A 23,996-nucleotide genomic window follows, 5' to 3' on the forward strand; every position below is an offset into this window, starting at 1 on the left:
CTATCGTGTTCCCTGAGCCTTTCTCTACAAGATAGAACCATTTCCCGTTGAATTGGATTGGATTTGTGTCGGCCATGGCCGAAGACGGAGGCGCCAAACTGATTTTTTCGATTTTGGCACGCTATTCTTTCCAAAAATCGGAATCTTTCCAAAAATTAACTCGGGAAATGGTTCTATCTTGTAGAGAAAGGCTCAGGGAACACGATAGAGGTAAAAAAAATCAACATCCATTTGAGCTGAACCTCGAAAAATCGTGCCAAATGTGGAATGGCCGATTTGGCGCGTCAATTTTCGGTCTTGGCCGGCCCAAATCTTAATAATATTTTCCAAAAACTATCCCATCTTGTAGGGGCCGACTCAAGGAACACGATAGGGACAAGGAAACTAGATGCATTCGGTCTACATTTCATACCAAAAAAATTTAGATAGCGAAAATTTTGGTGAAAAATCTGGCGTAACTTCTGATTGATGGCCCGGGCCGGCCCGAATCAAAATGAAATGTTCTACAAAGTGTTTTATCATGTCGAGACGGACTCGAGAAACACAATAGGAGCAAAAAAAATTTGGTTTCCGTGTCGCAATTTTGAATAAAATCAAGTAGAAAAATTTCAATGTACATGACCCCTCAAATCTTATAAAGTCGATTTTTCACTTTTTTGGTTCAAAATTTGTGAAAAAACGTGGATGAGAAAAATATCTATTCTAAGGTAATTTTTCATTCTGATTCCTAATTTCGGGGTTTCAGGTCAAAAAAATCATATTTTGGGGGTTTTTGACCCCCCGACCCCCTTAAGGGGTTGAGGGACTTGGAGGGCAGGGGTCCTTAAAAATTTCTCTCGTCATTCTGGACAACTTTGTAGTACATTATTTTTCGATCCGATGAACTTTTGAAAAATTTGGGGCACCCCCACCCCCCCTGGGGAAAAGTTCAAAAATCCGGCTGGGTCAAAATTCTTAGTTTTTTACCCCTAACATACACCCCAAAGGGTTTTTCAAAATTCCCACCCCCTAAGAGTGGCCCACTTATATGAAACACCCTGTATATATCCCAATATTCTATTCACCATGAACATTTTACAATCATAGCATTTTTAGGCTGTAAAGGCACAGGGAATGCGGCAAGTTCGTAACAAAAAGTACTTACGAATTTTCGCTTTTTATTCCTCTATTTCTTCCACTCGCTGCCACTACAATTTTTCTCTATTTAAATCAGTTTTCATGGGTAGATAGACTCGAATACATTTCACACAATATATTCCAAATATGTGTTTCGGTATTTTTGAATTGAATTTCAATTAAAACACAAATATTTTGAATCGTTTATTTATTTAAAATAATTTCTTTATATATTTTTTTTTAAATTCATCAAAAAATGTCGATTTCTAAGGCGTTCGATTGTAATCGTGTCCCATTTCAATCAGATCCGATCATTAAAAAATAATTGTAAAAAAATCGAACAAGATAAAAATTCAACGCAATCAGGAACAGAGCCTTCAGTCGATTCGTTTAAAAAATGCAACTTTCAATCGCATGAATCGGCTCGTTTCATTTCAATCAAACTAAAGTTAATATTTCCATCTTTGGACCTCCACTTCGTTCCCACAAAGACATATTCCGACATGTAAATCGTGAGTTTTCGTGCATTTTTCAATTTTTCTCGTTCTTCATTTAATTTCCTTAAATTGATAAATCCATCATTGAATTCGGTTTTATCCTTGGCGATCACTCTAAGTTCACGAAGTTTCGGCGAATGATAAATAAATGGTAGAATTTCATCGATTGTTGCATTGCAAATGGAAAGGCATTGAAGATTCACAAGACTCCTGGCCACCGTTTCCATGTCCGCGACATTCATGCTGTAAGAGATCTCCAATTCCTTCAAACTGGTTAACAGCGGTAAACTAAAGCTCTCGTTGAAAAATGGAATGGTCAAACCATCGATAAATTGAAGCGATTTCAATTGTGCACTAGATATGTCGGTAAATTGATCGATTCTTAAATATAATCGTTTATAAAATCCTCGTTTCTGAAGTTTATTCAATAGCCCGTACAACATTTCCAGAACTAAATCTTCGTCATCAAATAAATCTAATACGATTCTCAACTTATCCAATCGAATCGTGGATTTTATAAATTCATTTTTGAAACGCCAAAGGCTTGACGAGCTTGTCGAAAAACTACGAACATGTGGATTGAGTTTGAAAAAATCCTCAACATGATTGATCGCAATTATTGGCGATAGACCCAAATGTTCCAAATGTTTTTGATATTTTTGACACAAGAACAAAGTACTCGATTCATTTCTCCAGTTTATTAAATGGCCTTGTTGTATCGTGAGATCGGTAAGATTCTTGCAAAATTTCAACATTACATCGTACAGATTGGCATCGATCAAACAGTATTTCAGCTCCAATGTTTTGATTTTCGGCAAAATTTTCGTCAGTTTTTCCACTTTTGCCATAGTGATGTTGTGAACGCTAAGGTAGTTGATTGATTCCATTTCGTGAGATGCAATATAATCCAGTTCGTTGGGGTCGTTTGCACGACACATAATTCGTGTAATAAATTTGTTGAAATTTTCTATTTGAATTCCGTGATTGTGTTCGGAGAACGGCATGACCGTTTCATAATTTACAATAACTGCTCCTTTTGATGCATAGTTTTGTCTGAAGTATTCACCGGTCACATTTTGCATGGATTTGCACGTTTTACTGAAGGAGTTTATATCGTCCAAGGATAGATACTCGAAGATTGCGTCGAAACAAACTTTATTTAATTTGAAAATTTCCGGAGGTTGGATTTTATTTTTATATACCAAATCTGAGACGATGAGTTGATTTTTTGACTCCTCCATTTTAACACAAATTTAAAAAAGCTTGAAAAACAAATTAAAAGACTGTAATTTTCACTTTCCACAAACCAATTCAAGCTTTTCAGTTAAAAAATGATAGAAATGTATATGTAACTGTCGTATGAAGCACAAAAAACGGTTTATTTAAACGATAGAATGATCTTTTTATTTTTTGCTTCAAGCTCTAGAAGAGCAAGCCTTAAACTGCTATTGGGTCTTTATGTAACTTTTACCGTATTGAGAATGACAGTACGATCTAATCGTGACTAATTCGAAAGAAAAATATTGGAATTTCACAATATGTTCAAATAGATTAAAAAACAGTTTTTAAATTTGTTGGCTTTGATTGTCTAATGTTCGCGGCATGTCAATTATAGTTATGTCAAAATTGACGTTAAATCACTATATTCTCCTATTTCTCCTCGTCACACACATACGTTCACATTGTAAACAAACTGCGATACATAGCATATGTGATTCGACTGATTCAGCTGATTGTACGTTATCTCACTTCTGCATCCATCTTCGTATTTATTACTCTTCTTGTTCTGCTGTTCTTTTCGAAATATAAACGCGATTACTTAAAAAAATAATCGTCGCTGAGATAATTGCGCTTATTTTGAATGAACTTGTTGTTGTACGCCTGGAAATGTGTTTTGTGAAAACTGAAACAAAGAACAGATTTGAACTAGACTAGAAACATTGAATACTTGTAGCATCTACATGACGTTTGGAACTGTACAATATCATAATCGTTGTACACAAATAGCGGTTGTGAAAGGGAGCGCTTTAACGCTAATTTAGTCACAATCTATTCAATGATTTAAAAAAATGAGATGCGACTCTAAAAATGTCACTCCGAAATTGAATGTTGGTTCTCATTGGTGGGATGAAGTTTCGGGTGGAACGTTGTTTAAAAATTGTTTCGGTTGAAATTTGGGAATTAAATTGAACATTTCGCCTAGACCGAGATTTTTACATACGCAAATATTTTCCTTGTAGTTTCAAAATATTTTCCTGTAAGTACAAAAAATGCTCAACAAAAGTTGAGTTGTGTCCAAAACAGGTCGAAAATCAATGATTTTCAACATTGAGCTTAACATTTTATGATAAAAAAATTTTTCATTGTGGACTAACGTGAAAATAGTAAAAAAAATCATATTTAAATAAATGGTCAATGACCCGATTCGATTTAGCGTTATTCTTTTTTTACCGTCTTTCGAAATTCGGTGACATCGATATAAATTCAATCTTTATCTTCCTTCAGTAGAGCAATAGCTCATTTTCAGCGTGTGTCTGCTTCAGATTATAGAGAGGTATGGTTATAAACAAAAGCCGGTTCGATGACCCTGAACTTAACACATGTTTTAGTCAGATTAGACGACATATCAAAATAATGCCGCGTTGCTGACGCGTTGTAACGATGGATTAATTTGGTAATTATTAGCGGTACCTTAAATTAATGCGGGATTTCCTTGATTTGTATTGCGTATCAAGCAATTGACTCATTTTTAGCATGTTCAAATTACTTGTGAATCGATTTTGTTTTAGACGCAGAAATATTTTAATGGAATTCAATATTAAATATAATTGCCCTTGATTTGTAAGTTATAAAAACCATTTTATTTCATACAAATACTGTAAAAAATTAGAAAAATGTGAGAAAATGTGGGAGAAGTGGTAATAAATTCGATAATTTCAATAAATTCCGCAGAGAAAATCAATCAATTCGATGTGGTTCGTCTAATTTCAACAAAGCTTAACCGTATATTGCCATGTTTCGTCGTCCATTTGGTGTCCAAAAAACTGTTTTCCGGAATGTGGATCACAACTCTGCAAGAGTCAATCAACTTTGCTCTTTCTGCGTTCATTTGTTCCAAATCGAGAATACCGTCATTTAAATTCGTTTGAATTTTGTGCAATTTCTTCGAATTTCGTATAAATGGTAAAATATCACCGACCGTTGCTTTATCAAGATAAAGACGTCGTAAATTGATGAGATTTTTTGCGAGAATTTCCATATCAAAGGCATTGAATCCATCGTATAATGTCAGTTCAATCAAATTTACCAATCGTGAGATGCCGCATCGTTCGCTGAAATGCATGATTGAAATGGACTGGAGTGCTTTTAGCTTGACAAACTCTTCGCCACACTCTTGATTCGGACCGGTTGAATTCAAATGAAGTCGTTTATAAAATCCTCGCACATGAAGTTGATTTAATAAATCGCAAAACATTTGCATACTAATCGCTTGAATGTGATAGCCATCGTAAATTTCCAGTGTGTCAAGTTTCGTTTCACATTGCATCAATTCCGCTCGATGTTTCCAAAGGCAGGCCGATGTCGTTAAAAATGTTCGGATGCTGCGGTTCTTCTTGAAAAATCCAGTCAAATCGGTTACTTTAAATGAATTTCGTGCGGTCAATTGAAATGTTTCCAACAATGGGTATTCACGAAGCAGCCATGGATTTGTACGCTCTTTTACAATATCACCAACATCATCTTGCACATAAATTTCACGTAAATTTCCACAGAAACGCAGCAATTTTTCATAAAAGTCACCATTGACTGAACACTGTCGCACACGTACTACTTCGATTTTTGGCAAAATTTTCTCCAAACATTTTACGGTTGTTTCGTTGATCTCGCAACACACCAAGTAGACCTCGTTTATCGAAGAAAAATCAGCATAGTGCTCAGCGATGTAATGCAACGGACCGATTTCATTGTGATAATGCGACGTGTAGTTGATGAATTGATTGAAACCCGAGATTTTTACACGATTACTTCCCGATGAAACGGTGTATATGCCATCGTCGTTGGTGAACTTTTCAGCTTTTATGTAATTTCGACGGAAATATTGACCGGCCACTTGTTGCATCAACTTACAGGTTTGTCCAATTGCGGTCAAATCATGCAAAGACAAAAACTCGAAAATTTCGTAGAAGCAGTCGACGTCCAAGTTGAAAATCTCCGGGTCTTTTGATACATCCGACATTTTTTTGTGTTATTTCAATCAATTATTCAGTATTACTTTCAATCTCTTTAGAAACTATATTACACTTTTGCTTCCACAATGAACTGAGTTTTTAGTTGTTGAATGTCAGAAAATCACTTTGAAATGCACAGCAGATACAGAAATTGTCAACGATCTTCGATTGAAAATGACGCAATGGAATATAGAATTAATACATTTGAATTAGTGTGTATTTGATGTCACCTTGTAATTGTTCTCTCGCTCTGACAATAAACTAAAGACGAAACAGGTAGACATCCCAAGGATGACTAATCATGATGCTGCGTTTATTTGTTCGTAGAAGGTCTCATTGTAAACAAAACAACGTACAGCATATATGATAAACAATGCTAAACAAGTTTGACACTTCCAGTCAGATGTTTCGGTTTGACAATCCGTTTTAGTTGTCATTTTACACATCTGTCAACTTTTGGATCGGGCAGTCGCATTTGAATTTGAATATCGGAAAAACGTTAAGAACACTTCGAAAATGAATATTTTTTTATTGAAAATGTTGAGCATCGTTCAAGGAAATGGAAATTTATTTTTAAACTTTTCACAAAATACGAAAATAATAGGAATCCATTGAAATCGGGTCGAATACTTCAAATAAAAACCAGAGCTGTTATAGAGACAACGGAGTTGCGGGTACTTGTAAGTGTTGCTCTTTCTTGTATTCATTGGCGGTACTTGAAATGGAATAAGTGCGGGCTTGAGTGACCGTACCTCTCCGGTGCCAATAACAGCTCTGAAAAAAAGCCGAATCAAAAATTGATATTTTGAATTTAATTCTTGTTTTTCTCGCATGTTCACTTAAGTTGGTTATTTATGAACGTGGAATGTACACATTCAGGAAGAAACACCACTCAATGGCTGAATTTCAGCTCTATTCGTTTCGATTTTATTTTTAGACTTTTTCTTCAAATAAAACCGAATTTTTTTCTCGCAACGAAATATAAAAGCACCAGCAATTTAACGCATTGGCCCAATACACCGCTTTTCATTTGTTTTCTTAAATATTTTGTTTAATTTGTTCATTCAAAATTCTTTCGTAGTGGTGAAGTTACGAAACAACAGTAGAAGGCTATGTTTTTAGGTTCCTTCGATGAGAAACTATCAACACTTTTCGAAATTGGAGCAAAAAAGGAAGTCTTCCTCTATTTAATGCATACTTTGATGTACTTTTATAGAAAATTGATTGATTTTACTCTTTTGGTACTAGTATCTCTCTCTCTATCTCTCTCTCTCTCTCTCTCTCTCTCTCTCTCTCTCTCTCTCTCTCTAAAGACTTCTCTTAGTAATAGATTTAGCAACTTCAAAATCGAAATTTCAAATCAATTTCATCAACTTTATTCAAATCAATTTCATCAACTTTATTCAAATCAATTCATCAGTGCTATTAAAATTGTAAAATTTATTAACAAAAATACTCAGTTAAAAAATTTAATTGATCTTCGTGAAAACATTTCTGGTTTTTCCGTCATATTGACGTTATATTGCTCTGGAAGTTTTGAAAAAATGTCTGCATACCTAAAACAACAAATGCAAATAATTAATGACAAAATAAACTTGACTTAATGTTTTTACAAGAAACTATACATTTTAAATGTGTCTAATTCATAACCCATCTTGACAGCTAGTGCATTTGAAGCGTCTGATGTGAAAACGGTCGATGTCAACTTTAAATTGTATTTCGCACAAATCATTTTTCGAACACCAAGAAGTTGTGACGCAATTCCACGATGTCGATATTCTGGTCGTACAACAAGTCCATCACTTGACAAATATCGTTTGACACCATACTTTTCAAATACATTGAATCTCTGCACAGTATGTAGTTCGTGTGTTAGCTTCATCAAATTTCTAAATTTACTTGGAATCTAAATGAAAATACATGTAAAACGGTTACATACGGAGTAGAAAAACAGACCTTATCTTGTATAAAAATTACTTTTTTTTAACTTTCGTTGTAAACTAGGGCACGAACGAAATTTCACAAATATAACTTAAAAATGCCTTACATCTTTTGGATAAGTAACAGGTTTTTCAGGATCTACATAGTCTTGATTAAGTTCTTCTATATACAATATATTTACTCCAATCAGTTCGTCTGAACTGTTTTTGAAGCAAGCCACCGAAATGCCCTTGTCAAGATGCGCACTCCAGCCAGATAAATGATTATTAAGAACATCGGCATCATCGCCCCAATCTATAAAATTTAATGATTATTTGGAAAATTCGTTGAAAATCTTCAACACATACCGAATGCCACAACAAATGGATTTTCTCTGTACATGTATTCGGCCATTAAGTCCAATGCTTCTTGATATTTTGCTTTGGGTAGCCATCCAATGCGATATTCAACTAATTCGTTTCCGTCACTATCACTTGCATTGAATTTGGGCCATTCGATTTCACTTTGTTTTGGAGCCGCCTCACTAATTTGCGTGATAAAAGCTCCAACCACTATTAAAATTATAAGTTTTTGATTAAACATTTTTACGCTTAACGGAGACGACTTGAGTTTCAAAAATGGTTCAACCCAAACTATGAGAACATTTGATATTAAAGGCCGTTTTATATAGTCTTTTTGGTGTGCGATTCTAAACTCTCTCAAACAATTAATATTTTTTATTCGGTTTTTTTTGCGTCTGGAATTTTTTTCTGCATTTCAGTCGTCATTTCAAATTCGATTATTACTAACTGGAGATGAAATTCGATGTGCGCACTGCGCAATAATTCGACTTTCTTAAATGATATTAATGAGACAAATGTGATAATTAACTCGTAATTTGCATATTGCCTTTGCTGCGTGAGTTAATTTTGTATTCGAATTTGAGGAATTTTATGACAAATGTCAATAAAATTGAATAATTAATAAAATTATTGGAACATTTACGCACTTTCTATGCAAACGCATAGTGAATGTAATGTGAAGGTGAGGAAAAAACCGCAATTTTATTACAGGGTGTGCCAGAATAACTGTCGGGTTTATATATGTCTCAAAAAACGACAATTTGGAATGGCATTTTGATTTGATTTTATTTTCTAGTATTTAACATAAAATTTTAGATTTGGCCTTTGGATTTGATTCTTGTCCCATTTTGTTTGATTATTAGCTTCAGACGTGTTGAAAATGAGTCGCACGCGGAACGCATTTCATTCATGGGAATTTCGTTCCAAATCTTCACGATTTTCTTATTGAATGTGTTCAAATTGGTAACCTTAGTAATCTTTAGACGATTGAGCTTCGATGTCATGTAGCCTCAAGCAAAAAAATCCAATGGGTTTAAGTCGAGAGACGATGGCGGCCATGAATCTTTGTCAATAAAATCGGCCAAATTTGTTCGTAACCACTGTTGTACTGTTTTAGCTCGGTGTGCAGGTGCGCCATCCTGCTGAAACACTCATGGTTCATTTTGAAACAATCTCTTGGCTTGTGGCAACAGAGTTTTGCCCAATATTTCTTGTTTATAAAATTTAGCGTTGATTTTTACGTCTTTTTCGATGAAAAGAGGAAATTTTCGATCGGCCGAAAATGCGCCCCAAACCATCACTTTTGGAACATTCTGAAATCGTTCAACGGTCTTTTCGTATTCAGGAATGTCTACTGCAGACACTGCATACACACGATCATTTTGTGCATTGAGACTTGGCTGTACCAAGAACAACGACATTTGAATTGGCGTGCTGGCGCAGCAGTTCTTTGCATTTTTGTTTTCTGGAATATTACATATAAGCCCGACAGTTATTCTGGCACACGCTGTAAAAGGGAGAGAATTTTCCAAAAAATCATAACCTTCAAGCAAGTATGGAAGTATGCAAGTAAGCGATGTATTTGAATTTTTTTGCCAATTTCAAGTCAGATCTGTAAAAACAGCAAGCTCTCAAGAAAGGAAATAGAATGAAAATGCACAGAGTCGCTTTTTATATGGTATAGGTAGAGTCGGGTAGAGTTTTGAGTCGAAACTGTGTTTTATCGGTTATGAAATAGAGGTCTCATCGGGTCCCCCGATACTAAATGATTCAACGGCCGCTGCAGCGGTTTCAGGACCTCAAACTCAATATATTTTCCGGTATGGATAACCGAAAATTAAGAAAAACAACAGCACTTCAGTGAGAATACCAAACTGGCTGTAAAAACAGGAAATTTCGAATTTTATCGTTCTTACGTCTGGATGCTTTTCCAATTTGGTATAGAGATAAAGTATGTAAACTTTTATAGGATCACCTTCACTTTTATAGGAGCTCATTAACTGTTCTTGAACGCAGCAGTTTTCAGTGTGATTAAAGTTCAAAATTGATTCAATTTGACCCCCCTGTGACCATCTCTGGAGTGAACGATGAAAACTTGCAAAGTTAAAATCATATAAGAGTTCTATACAATGATTTTTGGATAGGATAGATTAGGCAAAATAAGAAGAACAAATTTGCGTGCCTATTATATATGTATGCATCATATATCTTATCCAAAAATCATTGTATGTATAGAACTTCCCTTCTCACCAAAACTTACCTCTGATGGATTGAAATATCGGTTAGTATTAACAAAAATACGGTTTCTTATACTCCCAGTTTTTATTTCTCAAGACAATTAATTGCCAAAATTTTGGGTATTTGGAGTCTGAGATTGCGTGAAAGGTGAAGGTTCGAAAATCGTCTACAATAATTCAACTATTTAGCATGATTTGTAGCGTTTTTGGTAATACAATTCCAGGACACATTCTTAGTATAAAAATTCGTTGAAATCAGTTATTATCGTGGAGTGGAGGTACGCCTTTTTTCAATGGGAATACATTGTGCACTGTGATGCGACCCTCATGCACAGGGGACGGATTAAGAACTTTGCTCTTCTTAATGTGATTGGTTAGTGCATCCAATATTGGGATTTGTAAGTATTTCGCTTCACAGTCCTATCGAAAAGAAGAAAGTATTGAATATTATTTGAATAAGAATTTCCACATATATGATAAACGGTTTATCCATAGGATAGCTGAGCATTCGGTTGAGCAAATTAAGCAACACAAACATCGCACAATATATGTATTGTAGTCGTTCTATTCCAAACGCAAACGCCATGCATGCAAACATACTGTGTACTTATCTATACTGAGATCTTATGGATACTGAACATCCAATTGAAAATCACTGGATAAACAACTTACTTTGAACATAGTAAATCCATCGCCATTTTTCATCAACCACTCCGAAGTAACAACATTATAAACCTTTTGCAAATTGAGTTTTTCATATAAATTTTGTGAGTTGCGAATTTCTACCGACAAAACGCGACTGCCAGGTTTCAACGCCACATCGAAAACTACGCGGAATCCAGACATTTGTAAAAATGATGCGATAAATTCATGTTCAACATATTCTACAACAGAATGTTCAAATGCTTTCATCAATTTTTCGCCTGTAATTTTCATGATGACCAAATCTGATGGGAACGGCAACACATCTTTCACATCGAGTTGGTTTATATTTCCAGGAAAAATTTTACGATATGTGAAATTTCGAAAGAAAAAATTCTTTTTTTCAAAAATTCATATTTATCAAGCATTGAGTTTGAGAATAACAAAATTCCACAAATGTCAGAAACGGTATGAGAACTTCACACAATCGATTAAAATTATTAAAAATTCGAATAGTTCATACGAACACGTTTAACGTGTGTTATCCAAACAAAAAGAACTGTATAAAGTAGCTTTTGTCTTCACTTTTTAACATTTTAATATAACAAAACACCTTTAATTTATCCCGATCGATGTCAAATTTCAAAAAATCGTCTTTACCATTAAAATGTACAAATTTTTATACATAACCATTATCATGAAAATGTACCAACATTTTTTTCTCAAAATTTGGCTTTCTCAAAAATGAAAATATCAAAACCCGGAAAATGTTTACCCGAAATTCGTACACCACCAAAGTGAATCTCATTAATATATAGAATTCAAATTTTCTCATGCCTACATTTTTGTGGCACTTTTTTATTATTATATTATATTATCACATGATTCGTGTAACCATGAGCTTAAAAAGTTTACACACAAAATCGACGGAATTTGCTCAATGCTTAATAAATGTAAATTTCAAAAAAAGAACTTTCGAAACTCAGTTTTTCGAAACTCAATTCTTTTTTTTTTGGAAATTCACATTTATCAAGCATTGAGTTTGAGAAAAACAAAATTCCATGAATGTTTTACATTTGGTCGTTAGAAACGACATGAAAGCTTCACACTAGCGATTAAAATTATTAAAAATTCGAATAATTCATACGAACACGTTTAATGTTTTTTATCCAATAAAAACTGTATAAATAAGCTTTTGTCTTTACGAACCTCCTAGTTCTTTTTTATATTTTAACACAACAGAACATATTTAATTTAAACATCTGTATAAAAGGTGTTTTTAATTATAATAAGTAGAGATAAATTGTAATAAAAAAAGAAATAACACAATTCACAGCGATGAAATAAAATCGAGTATCACTTACAGTCGGCTTTCAACGCGACTCGATTTAAGAAGCGCCATCTCTTTCACGCCAGGTTCTCATATATTTTTTTCTTGCAAAATTGTATAAATTGAATAAGTTTTGCAATAATATTAACGAAAATAATTAATAGAATTTATAATAAATAAAAAAATTGAAAAAACACACAAATATTTTATATTATATGATTCACCAGAATAGCTTCACTTCGTGTTGTTTACGTTGTTTCTTTTGACAGATATCAATGTTTGACAAATACATATTTTCTCCACGTAACCATCTCTACATGGTCTACAAGGCAAAGCTACATATCATATAATATAAAATATTTGTGTGTTTTTTTCAATTTTTTTTATTTATTATAAATTCTATGAATTATTTTCGTTATTATTATTGCAAAACTTATTCAATTTATACAATTTTGCAATTTTATTTGCAAGAAAAAAATATATGAGAACCTGGCGTGAAAGAGATGGCGCTTCTTAAATCGAGTCGCGTTCAAATACATTGTCAATATACAACGCAAGTGATACTCAAATAAAATCTCGTGGCACCAGCGAAAAACTTGAAACCGAGCATACTATATTTAAAAGAAATTTCTTCTCGTTCCTAGAAGATTCAAACATGTTCGTCGAAAACGCTCAAAGGAGCCATTTAACGTGTTTGGTCATTGTGCTGTTGTTGACGCTTTCAGTCGCCTTTGTAAAATCGGCCCCAAACAATTTATTGAACTTGATTATATTGCACAGTAATGATAAGCATGGACGGTTTTTGCCAGTGGATCCCAACGATCCATCACTAAACTCATTTCGATCGACCGATGCGAATATAAAGGAAGGCTAAGGTGGATTTGCGCGCACCTCGCATGTAATAAAGGAATATCAACGTGCAGCCAAAAATGGTAGCAAACCAGTTTTGTATTTCAATGCCGGAGATAATTATATTGGAAGTCGTTGGTTTAATCTATTCAAAGCGGAAGTTGTCACTGATTTTTTAAACGTTTTGAAACCAGATGCAATGGTAGGCAATCAACTGAGAAAAACACGTTTCAAAAACTAAAAAATAAAAACTCTCTTAATATTTTCAAGTGTTTGGGCAACCATGAATTCGACCTTGGTATTGGTGCTTTAGTTCTATTTTTGGAAAAAGCTAAATTTCCCAATCTATTTGCAAACTTCAAAAAAAAAAGCCGATCATGCGTTGCGTAGAGCGAAATCGGTTATGCCATCGGTTGTTCTCAAAATAAAAGGACATCGAAACGGTGTCATTGGCTATCTTACACCAGAAACAGGAACAAAATTACAAGAATGTGACGTCGATTTTACGGACGAAATAAAAGCTGTCGTGAGTTAAACATAAATTAATGCCAATAAAGTCGAGAATAATATCTCTCGTCCAAAAAACCATTTCAGTGAAGAGGCAAAAAAATTGAAAAAAGATGGTGTAAAAACAATCATTGCATTGGGCCATTCTGGTTTCCAAATGGATCAAGAGGTCGCTGCAAAATGTCCACTCGTTGATGTTGTAATCGGTGGTCACACGCATACGTTTTTGTACACAGGTGAACAACCGGATACGGAAGCCATTAAGTCTGGCTACCCAACTGAAGTGAAACAACAAAGCGGAAAAAAGTCGTCATCGTTCAGGCGTTTTGGGCAACGAAGTATCTTGGCAAACTTGAAATACAGGTGCAACATTGAAATAATTTCCATTTTTTCTACTTTCTGAAAGCATCATTCGTAATAGATTGACAAAAACACTGGCCGACTTACGAAATGGGGTAGAAATCCGATTCTCTTAGATTCAAAAACTCCACGGGACAAAGAAACAACTGCTTTGGAAGATAAATACCGAAAAATGGAAGCCAAGTTGGCCGGTCCTCCATTTGGCCAATCGAAGTTACTGTTTTCCGACTGGAGATGCCGTATATTGGAGTAAAGAAAATGGTCTCGATCACTCTCACCCAAAATCTAACCATTATCCTTTTAATTGACTCTCTCAGGTGTGGTCTTGACAACATGATCACCGATGCATTTGGCCAATGCCAAGTTGGACGATCCTTCATTTAAGTCATCGATTGCTTTGATTGCCAGTGGTGCAATTCGCGGCCAATTAAAAGTTGGAAATATAACTCGAATGGATTTAGACGAAGTGGTAAAATAAAAGATACTTTTAAATATATTTAAAAAAAATCAATTGTTTGATTTTATTTCAGGTCCCACTGGACAGTGAATTGGTAATCATGAAAATTTCGGGCCAAAAATTGATGGAGGCGCTTGAATATTCGGTAAAGACCAGCCGGTGTATATTTGTATGAGATTGGAGACTTTTTTTTGCGAATCTCGCTAATGAGCGCCATCTGATTTTAGTGTGAATTAGATGCAAAAACTGAATTTAATTCTGTAGCATTGAAATGAAAAAGTGAAAAAACAACAACAATAGCACGGCCACACAGAGCTGTACATCTATGCGTGCTGATGCATACATACACATATACGCTTTCTTCATTCTTTCATTCCATTGCTATACGTATCTCACTGGTCAACAGATCTATGTAGCCATGTTACTGTTGTTGTTTTTTTTCTCTTTTTCGATTCAATTCATTGTAATTGAGTTCAACTATGGAATACAAGATGGCACAGATGAGGGGAATTCGCATTTTGTCTCTTCATAGGCTTAGCCGGTTGGTAAAGACATACGTGGAATCGCGATTTAGTGGAAAATTTGTGCATGTATCGGGAATGCAGATTGTTTTCGATTTGGGAAAAGAACCAGACAATCGCGCTGTATCGGTTGATATTCTTAATTCGAATTCAATTTATGAAAAACTCGATTTAAAGAAGGAATACAATGTTATCACCACAGCGTATCTGTACAAAGAAAGAGTTGGGTTTTCTATGTTCAATGTGAGTATGGCATTGTACCTTTATTGCAGAACTTTTATCAACACAATCGTTTTATTTACAGGATTGTAAAGCAAAGTTCTTATCAACGTCGATAGTGGACGCGTTCTACAAGTATATTGAGAAGGTTAAGGTTATTGATCCGGTGCCTGTGCATGAGGGACGCATTAAGGTTCTTAATGAACCGCCTATGAAGCCACACTACCCTCCATTGCACTCGTATAATTAAACGATGCCGCAGAAAGTGGAGCAAGCTACAACAGAAGTTTCTTCTTACTGGTTGCGCAAAAAAAAAAATTCTCGTGTTTTGTTCATTTGAGTGTTTTTCGAAACTAACAGAAAATGTATTATTATCCAGATTTATGTATATTTTCTCTCTCAAACGAATAAAATAAATGATTGATTCAATTGAAATTATTTCAATTTTTGTTTCTATTTTTGTTGATCTCTCAAAGACAGACGATTCAGCTTTATATTTTTACTCTCTCATTTTTCAAGACTCGACATTATCACAGGTGATACAACGATTTTGGGTTTTCCCGTTCTATAAAGTGAAGCTCTCAACAACGACGTTATCAAATATTGAGAGAATAAAATAGATTTGCGTGCATCAATTTCTAATTATTTGTAAACAGTCATGACTAATGGTTAAACACATTATTTGAGATTATATAACGTCAAAGTTTGATAACCTTTGGCTATTGAGATTTACGAATATACATTTACAGCCAAATTACCGCAAATTACTTTCTGCAGTAGGCTAGGGGTGCACATACTTCCAAAATACTAAGATACATGCTTATGTATTATAAAAAACACACAGCTGTGCATAGATTAAAACATGTTCCCCGTACAATGTATAAATATGATTGCTTTTTATTGCATTGCTAGTTGGGTTTTTCTGATTGAATTTGAATGTTGTCACCAAAGAAAATTAAAAAGAAATTATATTAAAATAAAAATATTTAAAAGTGAGTTTGAAGCGAAATTATCATTTTTATCATCTGTGAAATAAATGTCATTTCAAAATGAAGATCTTCTTGTGGACTTGGTTTTTGTTCGTCACTATTTTGGCTGGTAAGTGTTTCATGATATTTTTATGTTCACTAAAGCCAACTTTCCAACAGTGAAAGAATTCAAATAAATGACATTTTGAGACACCCCAAAGACATACGTTTCTAAGGGAAAAGAGGCTTTTTGAGCATGATTGTTGTTATTCTGTCACGGTTGTTCGCTGTACGCAATTTTTGTTAAAACTCTTACCCCAGAAACTTAATTCAAAATTTAACTTTTCTGAATGATTTGGAAATTCCAAATTGGAATTGCAACGAATGACTGGTTTGTAGTATATTTGATGACTCATGTGATGAAAAATTGGCTATGAGAAAGAATCGAATTTTGTTTTTCCAAAAGTAGTATTTCATGTCTACTTAAACAGTGAAACGAAGTGTAGTGGTTGTTTTTTTGGGCACGATAAAATCGAACCTGACGTAAGTTTTACGATACAAATATTTTTTGACACACTTTTCGTACAAAAGCCACCAAACGTTTGGATTCTGCCTATATGATGTCGTAAATTACGACCCATAATGTAGTGAAACTTTGCATATATGATTAAATTCTTTAATTTATTATTAAATTTTCAGCTATGATCCAGAAACCCTAGCAAAATGAGAAAAATTCTATCCAAAATCATGAATTTTGTAAAGGGGTAACGCAAAAATGTGATGTCTCAGGGGGCCTGACCTACAAAATTTTTGATTTTTGGCATCGCCTCTAAAATGCGAAAACAAATAAATTTTAGAACAGTAAATCTTTATCTTTGAATCTCGTGTTTTGTTTTGATTTCACAATCGATGCTATTTTTATTCAATTCCTTATTTTTCGATTACGTATTATCGTATTTTTTTGAGATCAAAGAGGTTACGCAATAATAACATTTTTTATGTATATTAACGAACGCGACACTGAAAATTTATATCAGAACATTTTTTGATTGACAGTATCGCGTTACAGTGGGAACTTCAAAGAAGAGTTTTGTACTCATATCAACAGTAATTCTTTTTTGTACTTTGATCAATATTAACAAATAAAGAGACGTTATCTTATTGTTTTTAATGGCAGCTACTAATCGTCTCCCTAGAAAGAAAATGAAGACCTTCTTTTCGATTTGTATTCTTGTATGGTTGGGCCCTTATTTTATTTCAGAAAATAAAGGTCTGATTTGGTTTTCTCATACCAAAAAACCCCCAAGTTTATAAAGACCGAATGAAAAAGCCAACTTTTAAGCGCTTGTAGCTATGTAATCAACACAAAGTGTTTTGGTATTCGTTCTGAATCAGACGTTAGTTTTATAATACAAATAAGTTTTGACACATTTTACTTTTCCGCACACACCTAGTGTGTAAGGTAAAGTATTGGAATCGGTCGAAAAATTAACACCCTCAAAAAACATGTTTTCTGGGTGTTTTAGGACCCAGGGAACACGAATCTAGCGTTTTTTCGATGTCCGAATGTATGTGCGTGGTACCCTGTACGCTGTACACTGTACGCTGTACGCTGTACGCAAAAATTTGTTAACACGATAACTTTCAAACCAGAAAAGTAATTCAAAATCTGACTTCACAGGATGATTGGGGGTGCCGAGGAATAGAAACCATTAGATTTTGAGCCACTTTGGTTGATAGAGTAACGTGTCATGTCTGGTGTGATGCCCATGTCCATCCATGGGAAAAATTCAATTTTCCCCCCAAAAGTGATATTTAATGTATTCTTAAACATCCAAAAATATGTATTGGGGGGTTTTTGGGTACGAGAAAACCGAATATGACATTAGTTTTGCGATACAAATATATTTCGACACACCTTTCATACAAAAATTTCAAAAAAAATGCCTGTATGATATCGTAATGACCTGAAACTTTGCGCAGGTTATTTTTATCACACAAAAATAATATTCCAAGAGTTTGAAGACATTTCAATACATATTAGGGGTACCTTCCGAACAAAATTTTGGATTTTTCACCCAAAAACGAAAATTTTGTATGGGAAGTACCCCTAAATTGTATTGAAATATTTTCGAACTTCCAGAATGTTGACTTTTTGTGAAAAAATACACTGTGTCAAGTTTCACGTCGTCATGCAAGGATTGATTCCATTCCAAAATTCCCATTTTAAGTAATTTTTATATAAAAAGTGTGTCAAAAATTATGTGTATCGCAAAACTAATGTCAGATTCAGTTTTTCGTGAGTTCAAATTCAAGTAAAAGATAAGTTATAAATGAATTTTGTGGATCACAGTGCGGAAAAGTTCATCTTACGTATGTAAGACATTTTATTTCATACAAAAATGACTAAAAAAAATTTTAGGTTCAAAAGTACGGAGTTTTCTATGGGAGTCATTTTGAGTTTTTTTAACATTTATGAGTCACGTCTCGATATGCGAGCAAACAATATTTTATTTCTATTCTAGAATTTATTCAAATGCACATATAAATTAATAGTTTCAGATACAACGAATGAGATAATGAAATGTTCAAGAAACGTTTGCGGAACCGGACGATGTCAAGACACAAATTCAGGATTTAAATGTTTCTGTCCATTTACCAAAACCGGTGATCGATGCCAATATACTGAATACTTTAATAAAAACAATTTGTCATTCAAAAATGACAGTTTCATTTCACTTGAAGCACCAAAATCATTCCAAGAGATTCAATTCTATGTGAGACCACGAAATAACCGAGATAGTGTTCTTCTATATACGTCTCAATTTTGTTTTTCCTCCGGAATGGGAAATTTCTTGACGCTTATTATTAAAGATAGACACTACGCATTTAAATTTAAAACTGGTAAGTTGAATGACTCTGTAACTTCGATCCATTTTTAAATCCATTTAAAAATTAACGTTGTTTTTTACTTACTCAGCCTTGGAACTAGTCACCATTCATTCAGTAGAAGAAGTTGATGTAAACAGGTGGACATTAATTTCACTTGGATATCAAAATGGCAAAGGTTTTCTTAAAGTTGGAAATTCACAAAAAATTATCCGAAAAACGGATAATAATACTATGCATTTGGGTTGGTATTTGTACATTGGTGGCTATGACAGCCGCTTTAATTTGAGTACGAAAGTAGGAGCCAACAGTGGTTTTGATGGTTGCATTTCAAACGTACGTAACACTTTTGTTTTTCTTCACTTGAAAACGAACTTTAATTTTAACGATGAATTTAAAGCTACACTTTTCCGATATTTTCAGTTGGAAATATTATCCGAAAAGATTGACATGATTAATAGCATAAAGGACAGTGCTAATGTGCAAAACTGTGAATATGATGGTGTAAGTGATTTTTATTCCATTTATCCGTAATATTGTTGACAATTTGGAAATGTTTAATAGCCTGAAGTGTCTTTGGTTACACGACCACGTTGCGCACCTGGATTGATTGGGATCTATCCGAATTGCTATCAACCAACACCACCAACAACGACTGAATTTTGTAAGTTTATTCCATTTCGGATTGTCAAATAATGACAAACGCATGAAGACATCAAAATTCGTCTGTTGAACATGTCAAAATGGTTTGGACATTTCCTGTTTATTTGTTTGAATTCACTTGAATATTGAAGAATGACATAACGATATGCACAATGATCATTGATCATCAACAATGTAATTTATTGAATTAACTTTTTTTCAATACGAACACACTATTGACTACAGCCTCAACAGCAACAAACCCGAATATTCGATGCAACGAACATGAATGGCGGTGTGATAATGGAAATTGTATTAATGCAGAATTCCTTTGCGGTAAGTAGTAACCCGATTTTATAAGCACGAATTTGGTGTAATCCAAATGTGATTCCTAGATGGACATTTCCCAGATTGTATAGACAGTTCAGATGAAGATCCAAAAAATTGTAGGGCAAAAAACCAGATAAAAGGTAAGCAATTCACCAATCTAGAATGCAAATCCTCGTTCAAATAAAAAGCGATATCGAATGTAGATGCACTTCATTCAATTGATGTAAAACCGCTCGACGACTTGTACTCGATTGTCCAAGGTTCCAACTTCAGTTTGGATTGTGAAGCGTCTGGTTATCCATATCCGAAAATTACATGGAGAAAGACGAACGAAGGCTCTCTCGGTTCAAATGTACAGCAAATCGGAAACTCTTTAATGATTTCCAATGCTCAGCCAGAAAATCATGGTACTTATCAATGTATAGCCACTTCGAATAAAAAAACCGCTGACAGAAGCACTGTTATCCACATCGAACGTAAGTTTCAAAATAAATGCTGCCATTTTTGAATAACTCATTAATGCAGCACATTTAAATAAAAATGTTATATATTTTTCGTAGCACGAACGATAACTGATAGAAATATACTGAAGCTGGAATGCTCTGTAGAAGTTTCGCCATCGATGACTGTGCAATCGAAGCGACAAAATCGAAATGGCGGCGGTAAAAATGTTATAGTGCCAGATGCAGTTGTTGAAATAAATAAAGATGATCGTAGTGATGAAGGGAAAAAGTACATTTGCTATGCTAGGAATGAAGCAGCTCCCAGCGAAAAATTTACTGACGCTGCTGTACAAACAAAATATAGGGCTTATGGTAAGTGTACATCCGATGTCCCTCAAAACAGTTTATTTAATTATTCACATTTATAGTGGAAGGCATTAATGTATAGCTCAAGTGTTGATTTTATCACTTGTGTATGTTCTGCAAATTTGAGGGTAATTCAAGAGGAACAACGTTTCTTCAGGAATTTTGCAGAATATGGATAGCCTGAGTGGAAAAAAGTGACTAAGTTACTATTGACTGTACAATCAACTATACTCAGTCAGTCAGGCGATTATTTTGGGACGTTTTGACTATCGGGTGACTATGATTATTGTCATCTATAGTTTGCTGTTGCAGTTAACCATAGCTTACTTTAATTAATTGAAGTTAAATAAATTTAACTGAAGTTGTTTGTTTTTACAGTCAACAGTCAGTCAGTTTGTCCCAAAATAGTGAGTCACTTTTTTTGTACACGGGAAGAGATAAAAGTGTATCCAACTTTATAATAGTTCGATAGACAGACATAATTCGCAGTTTAATTCCGATTTAAGAATTTTTGTCTAGAAATTAAACCTCCATTCATTAAATGTGTAATCATAAACCATTTCAGAAAATGGGAAAGCTGCTGCTAAAAATGGTAATTATCCTTATTTTGTAACCCGGAAACAAGTCCAGCGCTTCTTTCACTTAACGCATTTGATGACAGCCTTGTGATACAAAGATTAAAAAATATACTAATTTCGAAATATAAATGGATAGATAGCCATTAAATGTAGTTAAGAACAGAGCTAGACTAGTTGTATTGAATGCCGTGGATGCGGAAACATACTAATGCTATATGACGGCCTTAGAAGAAAACTATAACATACAGAACATGTTGCAAATAACACTAATACAAATTTTATGAGAGAGTCTATTTATATATTTGGTTTTTGCTCTCATAAAATTTGTATTAGTGTTATTTGCTACATGTTCTGTATGTTATAGTTTTCTTCTAAGGCCGTCATATGAACCAAAAAAATTGTGGTGTCATCCTACCACACTGACAGTAATACGTTCTCAATGACGACACCACAAATAGTATTGGGGATTTTTGTTATTGTCGTATTCCACATGTGGAAATATTTGATGAAACATTAAATTTCATTTATAAAATGATCTCTTTTTTTTTCTAAATTAGCGTGCAAGAAATTTCCAGAAATTAAAACTAAATTGGAACCTCGTATAATCGACGGTAATATCGTTGCACAAGGGAGTTTCCCGTGGATGGTAAAGATAATTTTTAATTTCCATTTATTTTGGCAATATTTAACCACGTTTTTTTGCTTTTGTAAAAAGGCCGGCATATATTACAGTGACACATTGAATTTAAATTTTGGATGTGGTGGCACTATAATATCAGATCGCTATATATTGACGGCTGCACATTGCGTGACAGATAGGCGGCCACCAGTGATAGTGCGACTGGGAAAAGTGAGTGAAAACAACAATGTGATGAGAAAATTTTCTTCATTGAAAATGTTTATTTTTTAAAAAAAAGGTAAATTTAACCGATACTATATCTGATGCTGTTCAGGCCGTACACTATAATATAAAAGTGAGTAATGCACATATAATTTTTATTTTGTATTTTTCTTTTCTAAAGTTTTTCCAATTACTTGCTAGAGTTTCACGCGTCATCCAAATTATAACAGTTCCACGAAAAAGAACGATATCGGATTGATTAGACTGTCAACCGAGATTTCATTTACCGATGATATTAGACCAGCGTGCTTGTACACCGATAGAGCTGATTTGGATACAAATAGGAAAGTAATTGTGATCGGCTGGGGCAATACAGATCCTGCTAGTAGGTTGAAAGGTTTTGATTTTGAGCTCATTTTTCTACAAACTTATTTGTTTTAACTTCAGGAACGTCTCTGTCAAACGAGTTACGCAAAATTGAGATTAATACAAAGCCTTTAAATGAATGCAGCAATATCTATTTGAACCATACTACATTCAAAGATGATCCAGCATTTAGAGATGGCCTTAGTCCTGGGCAATATTGTGCATTCGATGCAGAAGAAAATAAGAATAGATCAAAAGATAGTTGTCAAGGTGATAGCGGAGGATCGCTACAAAAAATGTCAAATAATGATCCAAACACTGTCGAAATAGTTGCAATTGTTAGTTTTGGTCATGGTTGCGCGTTGGAATTGCCTAGTATTTATACTAGTGTTGCCCATTATATCGATTGGATTACGCCTATTGTTTGGCCACAAAATTAACATTCCGTTTTTAAATAATTTCATAAATAAATCATGCAATATTATACCGTGAAAAATTCGGTTAATGTATAAGTTTTGATTTCCCGAAAATGAACCTATTGATTCAGACTACACTGTCATAAACTTGACAGAAAATTTCGCAACCCTGGTTTGGAATTAGCAATTTTTCAACCAAATAGGTAAAGTGTACAACCCTGGAGTCATTGCATTGTGATGTGCATATTGTTTATTCGTATTGGTTGGATAGTTTACCTATTTGGGCAAATTCCAACGTAGTGATGTCAACTTATATGTCAATTGTTTACAGTGTACCTGTTGAAGTACAACAGCTTTACTTTTTAAACAAATAAAATAAATGATTGATTCAATTAAAAGCATTTTCATTTTACATTTAGGCAAAACCTAATGTCGGAAAGGAATAGTATTTATTATTTAAGATATGATAAGTATTTCACATAGATTACGCCAGAATGATCTATCCGCTTAGATAAATTCCAAACGGTTGCTGCAAACACTATAAACGTAGCGCCATCTATCTGAGGGGAATAAAAATAATGTCAAACATGCTGTCTAAACCATGTGCGACAAAGAGTCGGTAGTCTAAAATATGAATGTCACATTGTGTTGTTATTATTTACGATGCGGTGACAGAGCTGCGACAAGCATAAATTTTGTGCAGCATTCAAATGCTTTTCTTTTCTTTTTCCCGTTAAATAAGTGAAAGAAAGTGTTAAAATATTGAGTATAAAAATAATATATAGATTATATAATAATATATACAATATATATATAAAAATATATATTTGTTATGAGTTTTTGTGAAGAAATTCCAATGTATCTGTGATAACATTTTCAGTGAAAAGAAAATTTTAAAATAGTTCGAAAAG

At 34.0% G+C, this 23,996-nt stretch overlaps 3 protein-coding genes and 1 pseudogene across 3 annotated transcripts; 2 read left to right on the forward strand and 2 right to left on the reverse strand.

The window, feature by feature from the left end:
• Positions 1–7,226: 7,226 nt before the first annotated feature.
• Positions 7,227–8,620, reverse strand: LOC116350391. Its single transcript, XM_031782178.1, has 4 exons — positions 8,131–8,620; positions 7,890–8,077; positions 7,468–7,748; positions 7,227–7,398 (listed from the first exon to the last, which is right to left on the reverse strand). Exons 1-4 carry the CDS (start codon positions 8,363–8,365, stop codon positions 7,299–7,301), a joined length of 804 nt encoding a protein of 267 aa, XP_031638038.1. The 5' UTR covers positions 8,366–8,620; the 3' UTR covers positions 7,227–7,298.
• Positions 8,621–10,427: 1,807 nt separating this feature from the next.
• On the reverse strand, positions 10,428–11,365 carry LOC116350410 (5'-nucleotidase-like). Its single transcript, XM_031782202.1, has 2 exons — positions 11,034–11,365; positions 10,428–10,781 (listed from the first exon to the last, which is right to left on the reverse strand). Exons 1-2 carry the CDS (start codon positions 11,295–11,297, stop codon positions 10,617–10,619), a joined length of 429 nt encoding a protein of 142 aa, XP_031638062.1. The 5' UTR covers positions 11,298–11,365; the 3' UTR covers positions 10,428–10,616.
• Positions 11,366–11,459: 94 nt separating this feature from the next.
• Positions 11,460–14,657, forward strand: LOC116350315 (annotated as a pseudogene).
• Positions 14,658–19,057: 4,400 nt separating this feature from the next.
• On the forward strand, positions 19,058–23,109 carry LOC116350316 (serine protease filzig-like). Its single transcript, XM_031782070.1, has 13 exons — positions 19,058–19,118; positions 19,195–19,439; positions 19,527–19,607; positions 19,668–19,767; positions 19,992–20,081; positions 20,141–20,215; positions 20,264–20,551; positions 20,636–20,890; positions 22,020–22,108; positions 22,178–22,312; positions 22,380–22,436; positions 22,505–22,688; positions 22,751–23,109. The coding sequence occupies exons 1-13, from the start codon at positions 19,058–19,060 to the stop codon at positions 23,107–23,109; spliced, it is 2,019 nt and encodes a 672-aa protein (XP_031637930.1).
• Positions 23,110–23,996: the final 887 nt, after the last annotated feature.

Source organism: Contarinia nasturtii, unplaced genomic scaffold (assembly GCF_009176525.2).
Source record: "Contarinia nasturtii isolate CC-2019 unplaced genomic scaffold, AAFC_CNas_1.1 Cnas_scaffold_4084, whole genome shotgun sequence".
In the NCBI taxonomy this organism is placed as follows: domain Eukaryota; kingdom Metazoa; phylum Arthropoda; class Insecta; order Diptera; family Cecidomyiidae; genus Contarinia; species Contarinia nasturtii.